This window comes from Chiloscyllium punctatum, chromosome 10 (assembly GCF_047496795.1).
Source record: "Chiloscyllium punctatum isolate Juve2018m chromosome 10, sChiPun1.3, whole genome shotgun sequence".
In the NCBI taxonomy this organism is placed as follows: Eukaryota; Metazoa; Chordata; class Chondrichthyes; order Orectolobiformes; family Hemiscylliidae; genus Chiloscyllium; species Chiloscyllium punctatum.
The window spans coordinates 78,762,878-78,780,579 of NC_092748.1; the positions used below are offsets into that span (position 1 = coordinate 78,762,878).

The window sequence follows — 17,702 nt, forward strand, 5'->3', positions numbered from 1 at the left end:
CCATTTGCACCTCAATCAAAAAGGCATGTGTTTGCCAAGAGATTTTTTACAGTGAGTCTAACAGTGTAAAAGTGCAAGTTCATGCCAAATTAAATATTTTTTTCTGAAGAGCTCCATCTGTGGGGATTTTAACTGTGCACCCTGTGGAGAAATCAAATATCGCAGTCAACAACTTCTGAATTTTCGTGAAGAAGTGTGGATGCCAAAACTTGATGTCAGCTTCACAGTTGTCATATTGGGAAATGCTGATGTGTTTGGTTATTACAAGTAGATAATCTTATTGAAGTCTAGAAATTTGACATGCTTGGCAACAGAGGCCAGGTTTGAAATGTGATAATATAACTGTGTACATATTGATGAACATCTTATTCTAATCTTCAGGATAATACTGGAGAGAAGCTGGAGCTGAAGGTTCAGGTGCCAATGGGATGGGAATGCACAAGAAGTAGAAGTCAGGCAGAACTGGAAACCCATATAGATCAGGAAGTTAATTGATGAGCACACAGGACATCTCGGGCAAATAAGATTGAGATGTGCTGAATCTATAGTGATAGGAGGATGGGATGTCGACTATGAGAGCACTGGAATCATTGACTCTGAAACTGACAGAGGAGGATTTGCCTAACTCTGTTAACCATAGTAAAGTGATATCAAAATTACAGCGTTAAATTACAGTCATCTTATCTGCTTTGAAGTTCATTCCTTACGCCTGTCTAATTCGATTTACTCAGTCAAACGTATTATTAATAAATGTTAGATTCTTTAGTATTGCGAAGTAGCACTATAATGGCAAACAAATTATTCACATTTCCCACAAAGTTCTTAACTGCCCATTGAAATAGTCTAGCAGTAATCTTAGTTAATGACAATTGGGGATGGACAGTAAATGAGGGCGCGGCCATGACAACAGCATTCAATGAATGAGAGAAAAAAATTTACTCACTGATTTAATCATTCTGTTGAAGTAGATGCCATGGCAAATTGCTATCTCAAGTTCCTCTGAGAACTTTTATTATGACAACCCCAGGTTAGAACCCCAAAATAATACAAGCATTTTTAGCCTTTAATTCCCAAATGTGTCTTTTTTCCCAAGAGAACTGCTTCAAAGATAAAATAGCTGCTTGCTTAAATTCAGTAGTTTGGTGGCAAAAGAAATTGGGGAGGATTGTTGGAATGTACCAGTTAAAGGTATTAAAGAAACTTCAAAAGAGAGCAATTTGTGATAACAAAGGGGCTGATGAAACTATTGTTTCCCCACCACTTCTAGATAGAGACACATCTCTTGCAGACATTTTTGTGGTTTCACTTTCCAAGAACATTAAAAGAAAGGGATCAAAAGAGAAGTTTAAGACTAGTCTGTATCTTATTAGAGATCTGAAACAAGCAAAAACAGAAATTGATGAAGAAACTCAACAGGTCTGGCAAATCTGAAGTTCTGAAGAAAGTTCTTGAAATGTTAACTCTGTTTGCTCTCCACAGGTGTTGATAGACCTGTTGATTTCCTCCAACAATTTCTGTTTTTGTTTGTTGCAGGGTAGTAGAATTCAATTTTAGCTTTGAAAGAGGCAGATGTATCTTAGATCTATAATTTAGGCTGCTTACATTAGGCATGGCTTCAATATTTTGCCCATATGTACAAACCACCATTTCACCTTACTACACTAATATCTACATCAAAGGAAATGGGCACCTATCATACTTTAGCCTTAGTGTGACAGAAATATCGAGCTAAAACAGGAAGGAAATGACCTTGTTTGAATTCCTTTCATCGGTACAACATGAATAATGGCTAGAAAGGTGAGAAAAGATGATGTGAATGAGTCAGGAATATGCTTCTCAATTCTTTTCTTTAGGCTGTTGTTGATAAAGTTGGAATATCACCATTGAGTGGTGACTATCTTATTTCCATGCATTTGAATCTCATCCAAACCCCAACTCACCTTATTTCTATACAATTTCCAGCTTTCCCTTCCTTCATAAATGTTATGTTCAGAAACAGATGGCACAAACATTTGACATATAAATCAAAGCAAGTACCTTGTGTGCAGCTTGTCTATGCTTGTCATGGCCATCAAAGCAACCCTTTCTTCAGAATAGCATTCCTCCATGCTCCATGGCTACTATCCTCATTGACACTTCATCCACACAAACAGGATTCAATAAACCAGCCCCATCTCATCATCATGCCATCTCTTGCATCAACTCAGGCACAATTTCTGCTTTGAAGGCTATGGATACCTAGGAGTTGTGTAGTTATGTCAAGTTGTGTTGTATGCAGAGGCACAGAGTGCAGAGAAAATGTGCAAACAGAGGTAGGAGTGGGCCATTTGGCCTTTTGGGCCTGGTCAAGATGACCATAGCTAATCATCTAATTTAGTACATTGTCCCTATTTTCTCCCATGCCTTTGATTCCTTTAACACTAACTATGATAACTACCTCCTTCATGAAAAGAAAATCAATGTTTTAGCCTCAATTGCTTTCTGGGGAAGAGAATTTCATCGACCCGCCACTCTCTGGGTGAAGAAATTGCTCCTCACCTCAGTCTGAACAGTCTACCCTGTAATCCTTAGACTGTGACCTCTGGTTCTGGGATGCCCAGTCATCGGGAACATTGTTTCTGCATTTACCTCATTTAGTACTATTACAATTTTATTGCTTTCTATGAGAACTCTCTCATTCTTTTAATACCAGTGAAAATAGTCCTACCTGATCTAATCTCTCTTCATACTTCAGTTCTGCCATCCCAGTAATTAGTCTGGTAAATCTTTGTTGCATTCTCTTCATAATATGACCATTCTTCCTCAGACAAGGAGACCAATCTGTACACAATACTCCAGGTATAATCTTATCACTACAGTTTCTCAGTCAAATCCTTACAATATGAAGGCCAACATATCATTTGCTATATTCATGACGTGCTTACTTTCAGTGACTGGTATACATGGACACCCAGGTCTCATTGCACTTCCCTTCTCAAGTTCTCACCATTCACATAATAATTGATCTTCCTGTTTTTGCTACTAAAGTGGATAAGCTTATATTTATCCTCTTACTCACCTTGCCGAAATCACATTGAATCACCTCTGAATCCTTCTCAAAGCTCACCCTCGCTCCATCAACTTTGTGCCATTGCAAATATGGAGGTATTATATTTAATTCCTTTATGTAAATCATTAACATACATTGTGAATAGCTTGGGCCCAAATATTTAACCCTGTGTACCCCACCAATTACTGGCTGCCCCTCTGAAAATGACCCATTTATTTCTAATCTTTGTTTCTGATCTATCTAGATTTCTGTATCAACATCAGTACACTATCCCCAATCCCATGTGCTTTAACTTTACATGCTAATCTCTTATGTGGGACTTTATTGAAAACCTTCTGAAAGTCAAAGTAAACCACATCCACTGGGTTCCTACTATCAACTCAACATGCTCAAAAATCTTCAGCAAATGTGTTACATGTGATTTCACTTTCATAAATCTATGCTGACTCTGTCCAATCCTGGCACAGTTTTCCAAGTGCTCTGTTATTAAATCTTTTAAAACGAATTCTAGCATTTTCCTTGATGTCTGGGTGACTGGTCTATAATTCCCTGTTTCTCGCTAGTTCAAATTTTTTCTTTACATAGTGTGGCATTAGCTACCCTCCAATCCATGGGAACCGTCCCAAATTCTAGATAGATTTTAAAAGATGACCACCAAGGACACTTTATTAAGTTCTCTGGGGTGGAGAATATTGCACCCTCAGGATTCATTGGCCTTTAATCCAATCAATTTCCTGAACGAAACTTCCTTTTCTCTCTCTCATTAGACTTGTTGGGATGTTACTTCTTTCCTGGTTTGTAAAGACAACCAATTTTTTTGTTTCATTGGCCTGCCATCCCTTTATTCCCCATTAGCTTGATTTCTTCGTACTCATTCATTTTCTCTCTTATTGAGGGGATTCCAGCCTCTGCATACTTAACATTCCTTTCTGATTGCATGCATTGACTTCAGGACTGATTAAAGGCTGTGAGACTCTGCAAGGTCTGCCATGACTTCTTAATACACAAGAATTTTAATGCCAAAGTATATGCTGTGACTTACAAATTACTTTTCATGCAGAGGAAGGATCATGGTTTGTTACAAGTGAAGAGTACTGAGCAATTGATACAGAGTCAGACAGGGGCTAGATATGTTGCTGCAATGAGCATCCTCCATCACTGTTTGACTAGCAGCATGTGCCAGCAATTTACCTGCCAAACATTCCGCATGTACTTCAAGTAAATGGTGATATGTGGAAGTCAATAGTCCTTGGTAGGGTGAAGCAGGACTATATCAGTCAAAAGGTTTGCCTAATTATTTTACAGTGGTTTGGCCACAGTCAGTCACACACTTGGTCTTACATCACACACCTGGTTTTACCAAATCTGGGGGTTTCAAGTCTTTGAAGTCTGAGGTTTGGGCCAGGGTCAATTCAGCAAGTGAACTATAATCAGTCAGAGAATTACTAATTGGTCAGTTGAGTGCTAATGAGACATCAGTCCAGGGTGAGGATGGATTTGGGAGCTTTTCCTGTAATGAGACAAGGAAGTAATGGAGTAAGATGGAAGTGGTTAGAAATGAATATAATAATGCATGAGCTAAAGAGGCCCTGATGTGTCTGCATGAGTAAAGAGATGGTTCAATGGGCAGGAAGCAATAATAGTTTTGGAAGATTAGGTGACTGCAGACCATTGAATGAACGTGATGCACTCAACACTAACAGCTGTCTTCATTGAGATTTGGTAAGCCTTTTAAGGCCCTGTGAGTGAGGTAAGAGAATATATTGGCACTTACGCTTACAGAGCACAAAATGTCATTTTATCTGTACTGCTTCATTGGTTGGACGGCTGGTTTGTGATGTAGAATAATGCCAACAGTGCAGGTTCAATTCCTGCACCAGCTGAGGTCACCAGAGAGCTCTCACCTTCTCAACATCACCTCTGCCTGAGGCATGATGACTGTCAGGTTCAATTCACCATGAGTTGTCTCTCATGGTGAATATCCCTACAGTCCTATGAGATTATGGTGATTTGATACTACTAGGTGTTCCTGATGAGCTGGGGCAAAGTATTAAGCTGGGCTGCAATCTGTATCCATTCTGATTGTACCTAATGGTGTGGTCTCCTATAGTAGTTGCTGGAAAAAGGTTATCCTCCTGTCCTTCACCCTGTCCACTAACATTTCCATGTCTCTGTCTATGAAGTGGGAAATGAGCTTTCCTTCCCTCTGGCCCACTATTCAATAATAACCGTTCAGCACCACAGCATGAAGGGGATTATCTGACATGATATGCAGCTGGGCCTGAAGCATGGTGCTAGAGGTATGAAAGCTGAAAGGTCTTGGCTGTGCACTTCTGCCTTTAGTTGTGCAAGTCCTGAGATAGGCACCCAAGAGCCTGGTTACATAATGAATTTAACATGATGAGTTTAAGAGCTCATTAAAAAGTAGGATTGACTGAGAAAGATTGCTCTGAGCCATGATGAACCAGCCTCTATGAATCACACTCAACAAAATGCTAACTGAAAATGGGAATATTCTCCAAATTAGATTAGATTAGATTACTTTTTTAAGATTAGATTAGATTAGATTACTTACAGTGTGGAAACAGGCCCTTCGGCCCAACAAGTCCACACCGCCCCGCCGAAGCGTAACCCACCCATACCCCTACATCTACATTTACCCCTTACCTAACACTATGGGCAATTTAGCATGGGCAATTTAGCATGGCCAATTCACCTGGCCTGCACATCTTTGGACTGTGGGAGGAAACCGGAGCACCCGGAGGAAACCCACGCAGACACGGGGAGAACGTGCAAACTCCACACAGTCAGTCGCCTGAGGCGGGAATTGAACCCGGGTCTCAGGCGCTGTGAGGCAGCAGTGCTAACCACTGTGCCACCGTGCCGCCCACAAATCGTTCTGAAATGCAACATTATAACCAACTGGTAAGAGTAAAGGAATGTTTTAAAGTATGTTGTTTTATTGGTTGAATTGTGAGTATTCTGCATCCTCTAAAATGGGTTAAATGATGCCTTTTCAATTTTACTTAGCTTTTCACAGTATAACGACAATGCAACGACAACTAGGGAGAATAATTCAAAACCACTGACTTGTAGTAAAATGTATTTCTTGTGATCAATGCACAAAAGAAAATAAAAAAAAGTTATGCTTTAGGGCAGCTATTTCATATTATGATACAATTGAGAACTCATGTCATCATTTAATCTTGGTTTCTCCAATGACAATATGTTCATTTCTGGAAATCTGTTACCATAGCCCAGAGCGGCAAGCCCTCAAATCATTCACGTCGTTCATTTTTGAACTTTGTCCTGGACAGCAGTGCCCTTTTGGAGATAGATCACCCCAAATTACAGTTACTGACCTGAAATTTGTAGCAGTAATAATGACAAGGCTGTTACAGTTAGCTACTTAGAAGGTACAAATCGGACACTGATTCATGGCATTTACACATGCACTGCTAAATGCTGAAGTCTGGAAGCTGCTGTGTGAGATACCATACTTCTCCACAGGGTGTCCTGATGGAGTTTTTGCCAATGGAATCAACACAGACTCTGTGAAATTAGACAAACCCTGAAAACAGTGGCATTCCCCATGTAATCAACATAGACCTACTGCATCTGAGGTAGGCTACAAAAAACACAGGTTTTATACATGATTTAAAAAAAAGTCTTCCAACCTATTGATGTGAGCAAATGTCACTGTAATTTCCTCTTCAGAACTATGACTGTATCTCATTGCATAAAAAGGGTCAAAGCTTTAAAAGACAATGATTGTGAAGTGGTTTACTGCTGCTGAGATGATGCATTTAGTTACTTTATATGGAGAAAGAATGTCAGACTAAAATTATGCAACCTGTAGCTTACTAATCATATGCAACCAGAGCTTAAGTAGTAGTCAAATGCATTCTCACTTGTGAACCCAATAATATGTCGCATCTGGGCTATTTAGGCCCAGAGCTCCTCAACATTGTTCTCTTTGGCCACCTGCAATCTTCCCCTACCAAACATTTGCAGCTAAACCAAAAGGGATGTAACCACAACAATAAAGCCAGATGGAAAATGGTGTTAATGGAATACACAAGGATGAACAATTGATGTTTATGTTTATAAATCTGGTTTGGAATGTTTATTCTGAATTAGCTTTTACAAGTCCAAATAGATTTTGTGATGGTCAATAACAAAATACAGGTGACCATAATGTGGAGGTGCCAGTGTTGGACAAGGTCAGAAGTCACACAGTCAGGTTTCTCCTAAATTTTATGCCAAGTGACCCATTATTCCTGTTTGTCAGTCTTATTTACACTGTAATTGAATATTCTGACTAGGAAATGCAACCCCAATTCCCAACCTTCTGACAGCCCCATGCCTTGCCTTTCCTATGGTCAGAAGACCCACCCCCAGCTTATAGTCCAAAAGGTTTATCTGAAATCATCAGCTTTTGGAGCACTGCTCCTTCGTCAGGTGAAGTCAAGGAATTCTGAAAGGTTATGGTTTTAAATAGTCCTGTTGGACTATAACCTGGGGGTGTGACTTCTGACCAGAGGAAAAGCAAGGCATGGGGCTGTCAGAAGGTTGGGAATTGAGGTTGAATTTCCTAGTATCTCAGTCAGAATATTGGATAACAGTGTAAATCAGACCGACAAACAAGAATATTGGGTCACTTAACATAAAATCTAAGCTGCTAAAGCTTGAGAGAAACCTGACTGTGAGATAGAAAGCCACATGAATTATTTGATTAACTGCAGAAGAGATCAGGGAGGGAAGAGATGGAAGGTCACATGATAATGTGATCAAGGAAAGATGAGATTGGGGATTAAAATGGAAAGAGCTAATTTAAGACAAAACAACTGATCAAGTGAGCTTGTTGTAATTATATAGATTTACTGCTTAAATGTTGTAGAATTCCTACTATAATTCATAACAGTATGACTTCCTTGTGACTTGTATATAATGAAGATAATTTTTTTGAATAAGACATCCAACTTTTGAGGCATTTTTGAGTATTGGGGAAAATGAAAGCTTTCACCTTTACATATAGTGACAAGGGTGGGGTATTCCATATTGCAAATGCAGCAGAGAGGATACTGATGAAGGGACTTTATTTTACCAACTGTAGTTAGGAAGCATCTACCTTGTATTTGTGGGACTGGTGGTTCAAATGAGTATCAAAGAACCAACACTGGAGACCTGAGTGTTAAATGATGAAAACATACACCAGAGTAGGGATCACGAGTTGAGAGAACCAAGCTGAGAAAGCTGCAACACAGGTGACAGCTGCCAGGAGAGATCAGAACCACTGCATGACAGGTAGGCCAGAATCATCAGGGCAGTAGATCTAAGCTGGTGCACAATAGAGGTCAGAATCACATCAGGTTGGGGCCCGAGCAAAAAATGGCCATAAGAGTAGTGGGAAGAAACTAGAGTTGATGACCAAATGGAAACAGAGAGACGTGTCAGAAAATAATACCTTTAGCTGGGGGTGTGAAGCATTTATAACTAAATTCCTAGCTGATGAGATAAAGATAGGAAAGAAAGAGCAATGATAACTATAATTAATTCGCACTTGAGACTCTGTGGATCAGTCCACAAATATATCCAAAAGTAGAAACAACTTAGTAATGAGCCCAGAAACAAGCCCTAGGACAGAAACAAATTTCGGAAAACTAGGGGTACAAATTACATTGGAACCAACACTGCAGCTTAGAATGCTATTGGAAAAGGTAAGGGCTGGGTTTTCCGAGGAGTGGAAATGAACAATTACTGTATATAGGTATTAACTAGGTTTTTAATTGACTACTTTTTCCTGGGAAACTGTTTACTTAACTGCAGCAGAATCCTTTGAACTTAATAATTTAAATGGATACTTTTAGGCTTCCCATCAGAGGGCATTGCCATTAGAACCTTCAACTTCCTCAGTCTGTTATGTCATGGATTCTACTTGGTTCTGATACACAATAGTCATTTCTGCAATGTATATATGTGTATGTGGGCATGTGTGTGTGTGTGTCTAAATCTCTGCTGGGGTAATTTGATGAAAGTGTCCTTTTTGCAGTCTGTGTGTTTGCAAGCTGCTAACTAATTAATGTTCCTAAACAAAGTTGTGCTGCTTTCCTTCCCTTCAAACATGTCTATAGCTTTTAGTCTGCATGTGACATAAACAGATTTTCTTTTATAAGTATGATATTTGTGGTTGAATTTGTAATTTTATGATTTAGATTAAAGTGGACACATATTACATCAAAGGGAGGTTATATCCAACGTGAAAAAGTAAGTAGGAAACTTGCAAGGACACCTCTGCCAACAAAGGAAGTTGCAGTCATTAAGCTAAAGTTCAAGAGAAGATCACTATTCTAGTTCAGCAGGGAAATGGATGGACAGGCTAACTGTGAATATTGAAGAATATAAATGGAGAACGAGATGAGACGTGCACTGGCAGTTCAAGATGTTTAATGTACTGAACAAAGTAAAAATTAAAAGACTCTTGATATATTAACTATAAATGAGTCCAATGCACTGGAGGCAGCAGAAGTTATAGGGCACTGATATGTATATCAGAAAAGGTATTCAATAAACTGAATACAGGATTCCTGAATGTAAACAGCCAATATATTGGGCAATCAGTAAGGTTTGCATTGGGGTCTGGAGGTGTATATCAGTAAATTTGTTATGGATAAATATAAAATGACAGTTCAATAAGTTTTATGGAATGGAGGAAAGAAATAAAGGAGGAGAAAAGGGCAATGAGAGAAGCATTCCAAAGGAAATGTATTCACTAAGTTCAGAGTTGCTTTTACCAGGCTTGCTCTGCATACTTCAGGTTCATGCTTCTGCACTAGCCAAATTACACAGAATGGATGTAACAGATAATTTATATGTCCAGCTGCCTGCTTGAAGAATGTGTGAAACACAAACTGACCTCATGAAAATGGGAAGTGCCACCACTAGGGAACAGGCTTGCAATTTGGGATTCATGTACCATTTTACCATAAATGGAGAGACTCCTTATCATGGCAAACATCCAGGCATTGTGAACAAAGTTATGATCAAATACACTTTGATCAACCAGCACGACTTGTCCACACAAAGTTAAATGAAAATAAAGAGCACACCCCACTCTTTACATCACCTGGTCATTTTATTTGATTTTGAGCATCACTGTCTCCATGTCTTAATATTCACTATTTACATATGAAAAGCATCAGACTCTAAACTAAAGTGAGAAAGTGTTGTAATGTTGTGGACTTAGTCTTAAAAAAAGCAGTATAATTTTTAAAAAATTCATTTGTGGGACTTGGGTGATGGGCCAACATTGATAGCCCATCCCTATTTGCCCTTGAGAAGGTGATGATGAGCTGCCTTCTTGAATCCCTGCAGTCCACTTGCTTGGGTTGACCCACTATGCATGAGGGAGGGAATTCCAGGATTTTGACCCAATAATTGCAAAGGAACAGTGGTATATTTTCAAGTCAGGGTGGTGAGTGACTTGGAGGGAAACTTGCAAGTGGTGGTGTTCCCAAGTACCTGCTGCCCTTGTCCTTCTAGATGAAAGTGGTTGTGTGTTTGGAAGATACTGTCTTTGATGAATTTCTGCATTGCATCTTGTAGATAGCACACAGTGCTGCTACTGACTGTTAGTGGTGGAGGGATTGAATGTTTGTTGATGTGGTGCCAATCAAGTGGGTTGCTTTGTCCTGAATGATGTCAAGCTTCTTGAAATTTAAAGAACATGGAGGTAGCTCATTAATATATCAACTAACTAATTAAACATTTTTCACTGTATAAATACAGTGCTTCCAAACTTTAATAGTAAATATAACTCAAAGTTTGGGAGAAGATTTGTAGCTCGGGTGCTTGTTGTTGTGGTTCTGTTCGCCGAGCTGGGAATTTGTCTTGCAAACGTTTCGTCTCCAGCCAGACTATTGCGACCACTAGGACTCATAACAGCACACAAACCAACAGCCACGCTCAGACAACAACTCACCAGAACGAAGGACCCGATACCCAACATGAGCAAAACTAATGTAGTGTACAAAATCCCATGCAAGGACTGCACAAAACACTACATCGGACAAACAGGAAGACAGTTAACGATCCGTATACACGAACGCCAACTAGCCACGAAACGACACGACCAGCTATCCTTAGTAGCCACACACACAGACGACAAGCAACATGAATTTGACTGGGACAACACTACCATTATAGGGCACGCCAAACAGAGAACAGCCTGGGAATTCCTAGAGGCATGGCACTCATCCACAGACTCTATCAACAAACACATCGACCTGGACCCAATATACCGGCCACTACAGCAGACAGCTCGAACTGACAACCGGAAGCGGCAGAGACAGGCCACTATAAATGCCGGAAGAAACAGCACAGAAGCGCTTCACAGGAGGCTCCCAAGCACTGAGGATGTCACCTGGACAGGGGACGAAACGTTTGCAAGACAAATTCCCAGCTCGACGAACAGAACCACAACAGTAAATATAACTTCCTCTCAAATCCTCCTGAACAAATGTTCAAAATGACTGAAAGATTATAAATTTTACTAACTCATAATTGTGTTTCCATATCTTCCACTGGCCGTGCAGCATAATGGAGCTATACTCATTACCACTCCTCTGCAATTACAGATTGCAGAGATGGCCAGTTTGTTGCTTGAGGTGTCAATGCAACTGCACCTATGGCATAGCAGCATGTGTTTATTTAAATTAACAATGAGGTTATAAATAGGGGGATGATGATTTAGTGGCATTATCACTTTAATAGTTATCCAGAGGCCAAGGCTAATGCTCAATTCCCACCATGGTCATACATACACCGGAAACTGTGCAAAGTCCACTTTTAACACTATTGAAATATTACCACCAAAGCAACACCTGTCCAGAAGAGTCAGCTTTTGGAAACTCTCCTACCATGTCACATTCAATCTTCAAACATAACATACTGCTTTGGTGTGACATTTTTTCCAGCTTCAAAACCTGCCACCATGTGGGCTGCAAATGGAATGGTCAGAAAACAGATAATTAGCATCAAATCAGAACAAGGAACATCGGACAGAGCAGCACAGGGACAGACCTTCAGCCCACCATATCCATGCTGTCCATAATGCCGTTCTAAATTAATCTCATCTGCTTGCACATTGTCCATATCTCTCTATTCATTAAAAAAAATGAAAGAACTGTGGATGCTGTAAATCAGAAACAAAAACAGATGTTTCTGGAAAAGCTCAGCAGATCTAGCAACATCTGTGAAGAGAAATCAGACTTAACGTTTTGGTCAGGTGACCCTTCCTCAGAACATTCCTGATGAAGTGTTTATACCTGAAATGCCGATTCTCCTGTTCCTCTGATGCTGCCTGACCTGCTGTACTTTCCTAGCAACACACTCTCGACTCTGATCTCCAGCATCTGCAGTCCTCAATTTCTCCCTGATAACAATTGAAGTTGATCCCACCTGTCCTTTTGGTTAATACACTCCAATCCAGGTAACATCCTGGTAGACCATTTTTGCATCCGCTTCAAAGCTTCCACATCCTTCCTACAATGTAGCAACTAGAACTGTACATAATACTCCAAATGTGGCTTACTTAAAGTTTTTTTTATAGCTGCCACATGAGTTACCAATGTTTATATGCAATGCCCTTGCCAATGATGGGAAGCATGATGTAAGCCTTCTTTACCACCTTATCTAATTGTGTTGCCATTTTCAGGTATCCTAAGATCCCTTTGTCTGTCAATTCTCCTAAGGGTCCTGCCATTTACTGTATACTTTGCCCTTGCATTTGACCTTCGAAAATGCATAACCTCACACTGGTCTGGATTAAACTCCACTGGCCATTTCATCACCCAACTTTCCAACTGATTTATATCATGTTACATTCTTCGACAATCTTCCTCACTCTCCAGAATTCACTAGTTTTCATTTCCCATGAAATCTTACTAATCAGATTATCCACATTTTCATCTATATCATTTATATATATTACAAACAATAGAGGTCTAAATGGATTTCATTCTAATGTGTATTCAAGCTAGTTTGAGACCTCTTGTGGTACAGTGATACTGTTCATGCCTCTGAGCCAGGAGACCCAGGTTTAAATACCATCCATTCCAGTATATTAACATCTCTTAAGAGATTGACTAAAATTACCAAAAAGCCAGATTATATCTGTCCATTCTTGTTCATATAGGTGCCTCACATTCAACATTCACCTCATTCAGATAGGCTAGATTTGACCTTTTTGGAAGAGAAAGGTTTGAGTTACTTTAATGTGAAGCTTTCATGAGCAACTGGGCAATGACAGGTTTACATTCATTTTTCACAGGAACATAAAGAGCATGGTGTTTAGAAGTCAAGAGGCAAAATTTAATGCCTGGCAATGGGCAGATTGGCTGCACCCCCTCCTGACCTTCTTCCCCCCTCCCACAACCTCCTTCCCCTTCTCCCCCCCCCACCCCACCCAATTAATCCTTCAAGGAGATGAAGTCCCAACTCTTTGTGCTGACTGTCATTCTGATTAGCTAGCAGCTTGGTAATCCATAGGTTCTGAGTTCCAAAACCAAGATAGAAGCAAGTGAGAGATGTCTCATGGCTGGGATGGAAAGAGGAATAGAGAAGGAGGAATGGGAGTCATATTGGAAAGGCTGGGGGTGGGTAAAGATTTTAGGGAAAAGGGGTCCAATGGGGGAAGCAACCTTCGCCCTTCCTGTCCAATGACGTTTGGCACCACCTGCCCACAATTGCTGACTGAACTCAAAATTATGGAGCTTTGACAAAGGGTCAGTTAGACTCGAAACGTCAGCTCTTTACTCTCCTTACAGATGCTGCCAGACCTGCTGAGATTTTCCAGCATTTTCTCTTTTGGTTTCAAAATTATGGAAAATTATCTTTAAAATAAGTACTACTAATGTTGGAAGTCTGAAATAAATAAACAAAATGTGCACGAAAAACTCAAAGCTTGGCAACTTTTGTGGAAAGAGGTACGAAGTTAACATTTTGAGTCTGATATGACTCTTCTTTGGGCTCTTAACCTTATAGTTACCACCAGACTGGCTGGATTTCTCTATCACTTTCTGTTTTTACTTTAAAAGATTGACTGACTGTCCCAGCCTCCCGAGGCATGTCATCTTCCTCTATAAAATTGAGGATGGGTTGAGGGCAAGCAGGAGGATGGCAGGAAGGCAATACTACAAATTTAATGCCCCTCCCACCTCCCCCTTCCTCTACAGTCTGCAAATCTACTGGTCAGCTGAGTTATAATACCCCTCCCAATGACTTCTGCAGTCAGTGGTTTTAAAATCTCAAGCTATCTTTCTTGTATAACAGGCTCAACTCAGAATCAATCTTTCCAATGGTAAATTTGAATTAATCTTAAAGTGGACCAATGTTATTGAAATTCACAAATGTTCATTATTCCAGTGGTTTTAGTTATTTACACAAGTGTATAAGTGTTAAGCAAGGGAGCTCATGATTGTATTTCCTCGCTTGTTGAATCATTGGGACTCAAATTTATCTCCAATGGTAGCTTAAAATGCTAGTATTGAATTAGCCATTAGCTATACATAATGTTTGATATTTCATTCCAATTACTACAATAACACCAAATATTAGGAAATGCATAAACCCTGCAATCAATGTAATACTACCCACTTTAAACCACTGAGTGAGATAAATTTCCACTCAATTTATATTTATGTTGCACTAATCTAAGATTCAGCATTGCAGTAAATTCTTAAATAAGATTCTTACTGAAAATTAAATCAGTTTTATGAATGATTTGCCTATAATCAAACTGTAGTCAACTGTAGGATTTTGTTGTGATGAGCAGAAATTGTTGTATTTCATCTTTCAAAGTAAAATAATACCTATCAAAACTCAGAGCAGTTAACCGTTGTGAAATAATTGCTACTACTCGGCTGTAATATTTCACCAATTAATTAATGAAGGTGAAGGAGATTTGACAAACAAAAAGTAATGCCAGCTGGAGTCATGTGAACTATATCATGTTCTCTCATCTACATAAACAAAACATCTTGTAACCATGAATCACAGCATTTACCTGAAGAGTGAACATGGCAATATGATGGAATTCTCCACGACCACCTTGTTTTACAGGTACTGTCATAAAAAACTTGCTGCCATCCTTGGAGAATACTGGTTCCTCATTCTAAAAAAAATAGGAAAATGTCACAATATTATTAAAAAACATTTAAAAAAATTAAAAACAAGATGCAGGAAATTCAATTAATGTTCTATTTTAATATCACACAGTTTACAAAACACTATTCTGGAGCTATTAGCTCTTTTGCTTTTAGCTTGCACAGATTGGGTTAATACATTCCACGAATTCGATTTCTCAAGAAAGTGCCTAGGAGTTATGAACTTTATTTCACAAAATCACACAACACAAAGGAAGGTCATTTAGAAACAGCATGTTCTTGTTAGGGTGAAGGCCAAGGCTGGTAGGTGGAGGGAATGATGGACGATTTGAGAAATTAAGGTTTTGGTTAATAAGAAGAAAGAAGTATTTGTCAGGTAAAGACAGCACAGATTGCATGAATCCCTCAAAGAGTATAAAGGCAGGAGGTGTATACTCAAGAGGGAAATCAGGAGGGCAAAAAGGGGCATGAGATAGCTTTGGCAAATAGGGTTAAAGATAATCCAAAGGGATTCTACAAATGCATTAAGGACAAAAGGGTAACGAGTGAAAGAATAGGGGCCCTTAAAGGTCAGCAAGACAGCCTATGTGTGGAACCACAGGGAATGGGGGAGATACTAAACAAGTATCTCGCATCAGTGTTTACTGTGGAGAAATATATGGAAGATAGAGAATGTGGGGAAATAAATAGTGACAACTTGAAAAATGTCCATATTACAGAGGAGGTGGTGCTGAAGATCTTAAAATGCATAACCATTGATAAATCCCCAGAGCTGATCAGGTGTACCCTCGAACTTTGTGAAGCGAGGGAAGTGATTGCTGGGCCCCTTGCTGAGATACTTGTATCATTGACAGCCACAGGTGAAGTGCTGGAAGAGTGGAGGTTGGCTAACTTGGTTCCACTACTTAAGAAAGATGGTAAGAAAGAGCCAGGGAACCATAGACTAGGAGCCTGATATCGGTGATGGGCAAGTTGTTGGAGGGAATCCTGAGGGACAGGACTTACATGTATTTGGAAAGGCAAGGACTGATTAGGGAAAATCAACATGGCTTTGTGCATGGGAAATTATGTCTCACTAACTTGACTGACCTTTTTGAAGTAGTAATGAAGAGGATTGATGAGGGCAGAGCAATGGGTGCGATGTGTATGGACTTCAGTAAGGCATTCAGCAAAGTTCCTTATGGTAGACTAGTTAGCAAGGTTAGATTACATAGTAGGCGGATTTAGCCATTTGGATAAGAACTGCTTGAAGGTATAAGACAGAGGCTGATGGTGGAGGGTTGCTTTCCAGACTAGAGGCCTGTGTCACAAGGATTGGTGCTGGGTCCACTGCTTTTTGTCATTTATATAAATGAGATGGATGTGAACATTGGGGTTATGGTTAATAAGTTTGCAGATAACACCAAAGCTTGAGATGCAGTGGACAGTGAGGAAGGTTACCTCAGAGTACAAAGGGATCTTGATCAGATGGACCGATGGGCAGAGGAGTGGCAGATGGGGTTTAACTTAGATAAATATGAGGTGTTACAGTTTGGAAAGGCAAGTCAGGGCATGACTTATACACTTAATGGTAAGGGCCTGGGGAGTATTGCTGAACAAAGAAACCTTGGAGTGCAGGTTTCTAGTTCCTTGGAAGTGGAGTTGCAGGTTGATAGAATATTGAAGAAGGAGTTTTTTATGCTTGCCTTTATTGGCCAGTGCAGTGAGTATAGGAATTGGGAGTCGAAGAGTGTGGTGCTGGAAAAGCATAGCCAGTCAGACAGCCATCCGAGGAGCAGGAGAATTGACATTTTGGGCATAAGTCCTTCATTAGGAATGATGAAGGACTTATGTCCAAAACGTCAATCCTCATGCTCCTCAGCTGCTGCCTGACCGGCTGTGCTTTTCCAGTACCACACCCTTCTCCACTGATCTCCAGCATTTGCAGACCTCACTTTCTCACAGTAGTTGGGAGGTCATGTTATGGCTGTACAGGACAGTGGTTAGACCACTATTGGCATACTTTGTGCAATTCTGATCTCCCTGCTACAGGAAGAATGTTGTGAAACTTGAAAGGGTTCAGAAAAGATTTACAATGATATTGCCAGGATTGCAGGGTTTGAGCTATAAGGAAGAGGCTGAATAGACTGCAGCTATTTTTCCTGGAGCATCAGAGGTTGAGGGGTGACCTTATAGAGGTTTATAAAATCATGATTCCCCTCTGGTGGGGGTGTCCAAAATTAGAGGGCGTAGATTTAAGGTGATGGGGAAAGATTTTAAAAAGGATTTAAAGGGCAACTTTTTGTGCAGAGGGTGGAGCGTGTATGGAATGAGCTGTCAGAGGAAGGGGTGGAGACTGGTACAATTACAGAATTTAAGAGGCATCTGGATGAGTATATGAATAGGAAGGGTTTAAAGGGATATAGGCCAAATGCTGGCAAATGGGTCTAGACTTATTTAGGATATCAGGTTGGCACAAACGAGTTGAATCGAAGGGTCAGTTTCCGTGC

General features: G+C 40.0%; 1 protein-coding gene across 4 annotated transcripts in view; it reads right to left on the reverse strand.

Annotated features, from left to right (window-relative positions):
• Nucleotides 1-17,702, reverse strand: part of LOC140482332 (inactive dipeptidyl peptidase 10-like) — a 1,704,473-nt gene that overhangs the window by 104,463 nt on the left and 1,582,308 nt on the right. For all 4 annotated transcript variants that reach the window (XM_072579621.1, XM_072579623.1, XM_072579624.1 and 1 more), the window contains exon 13: nucleotides 15,114-15,221. In XM_072579621.1, coding sequence (XP_072435722.1) covers nucleotides 15,114-15,221 — 108 coding nt within the window. The remainder of the gene's footprint in view (nucleotides 1-15,113; nucleotides 15,222-17,702) is intronic.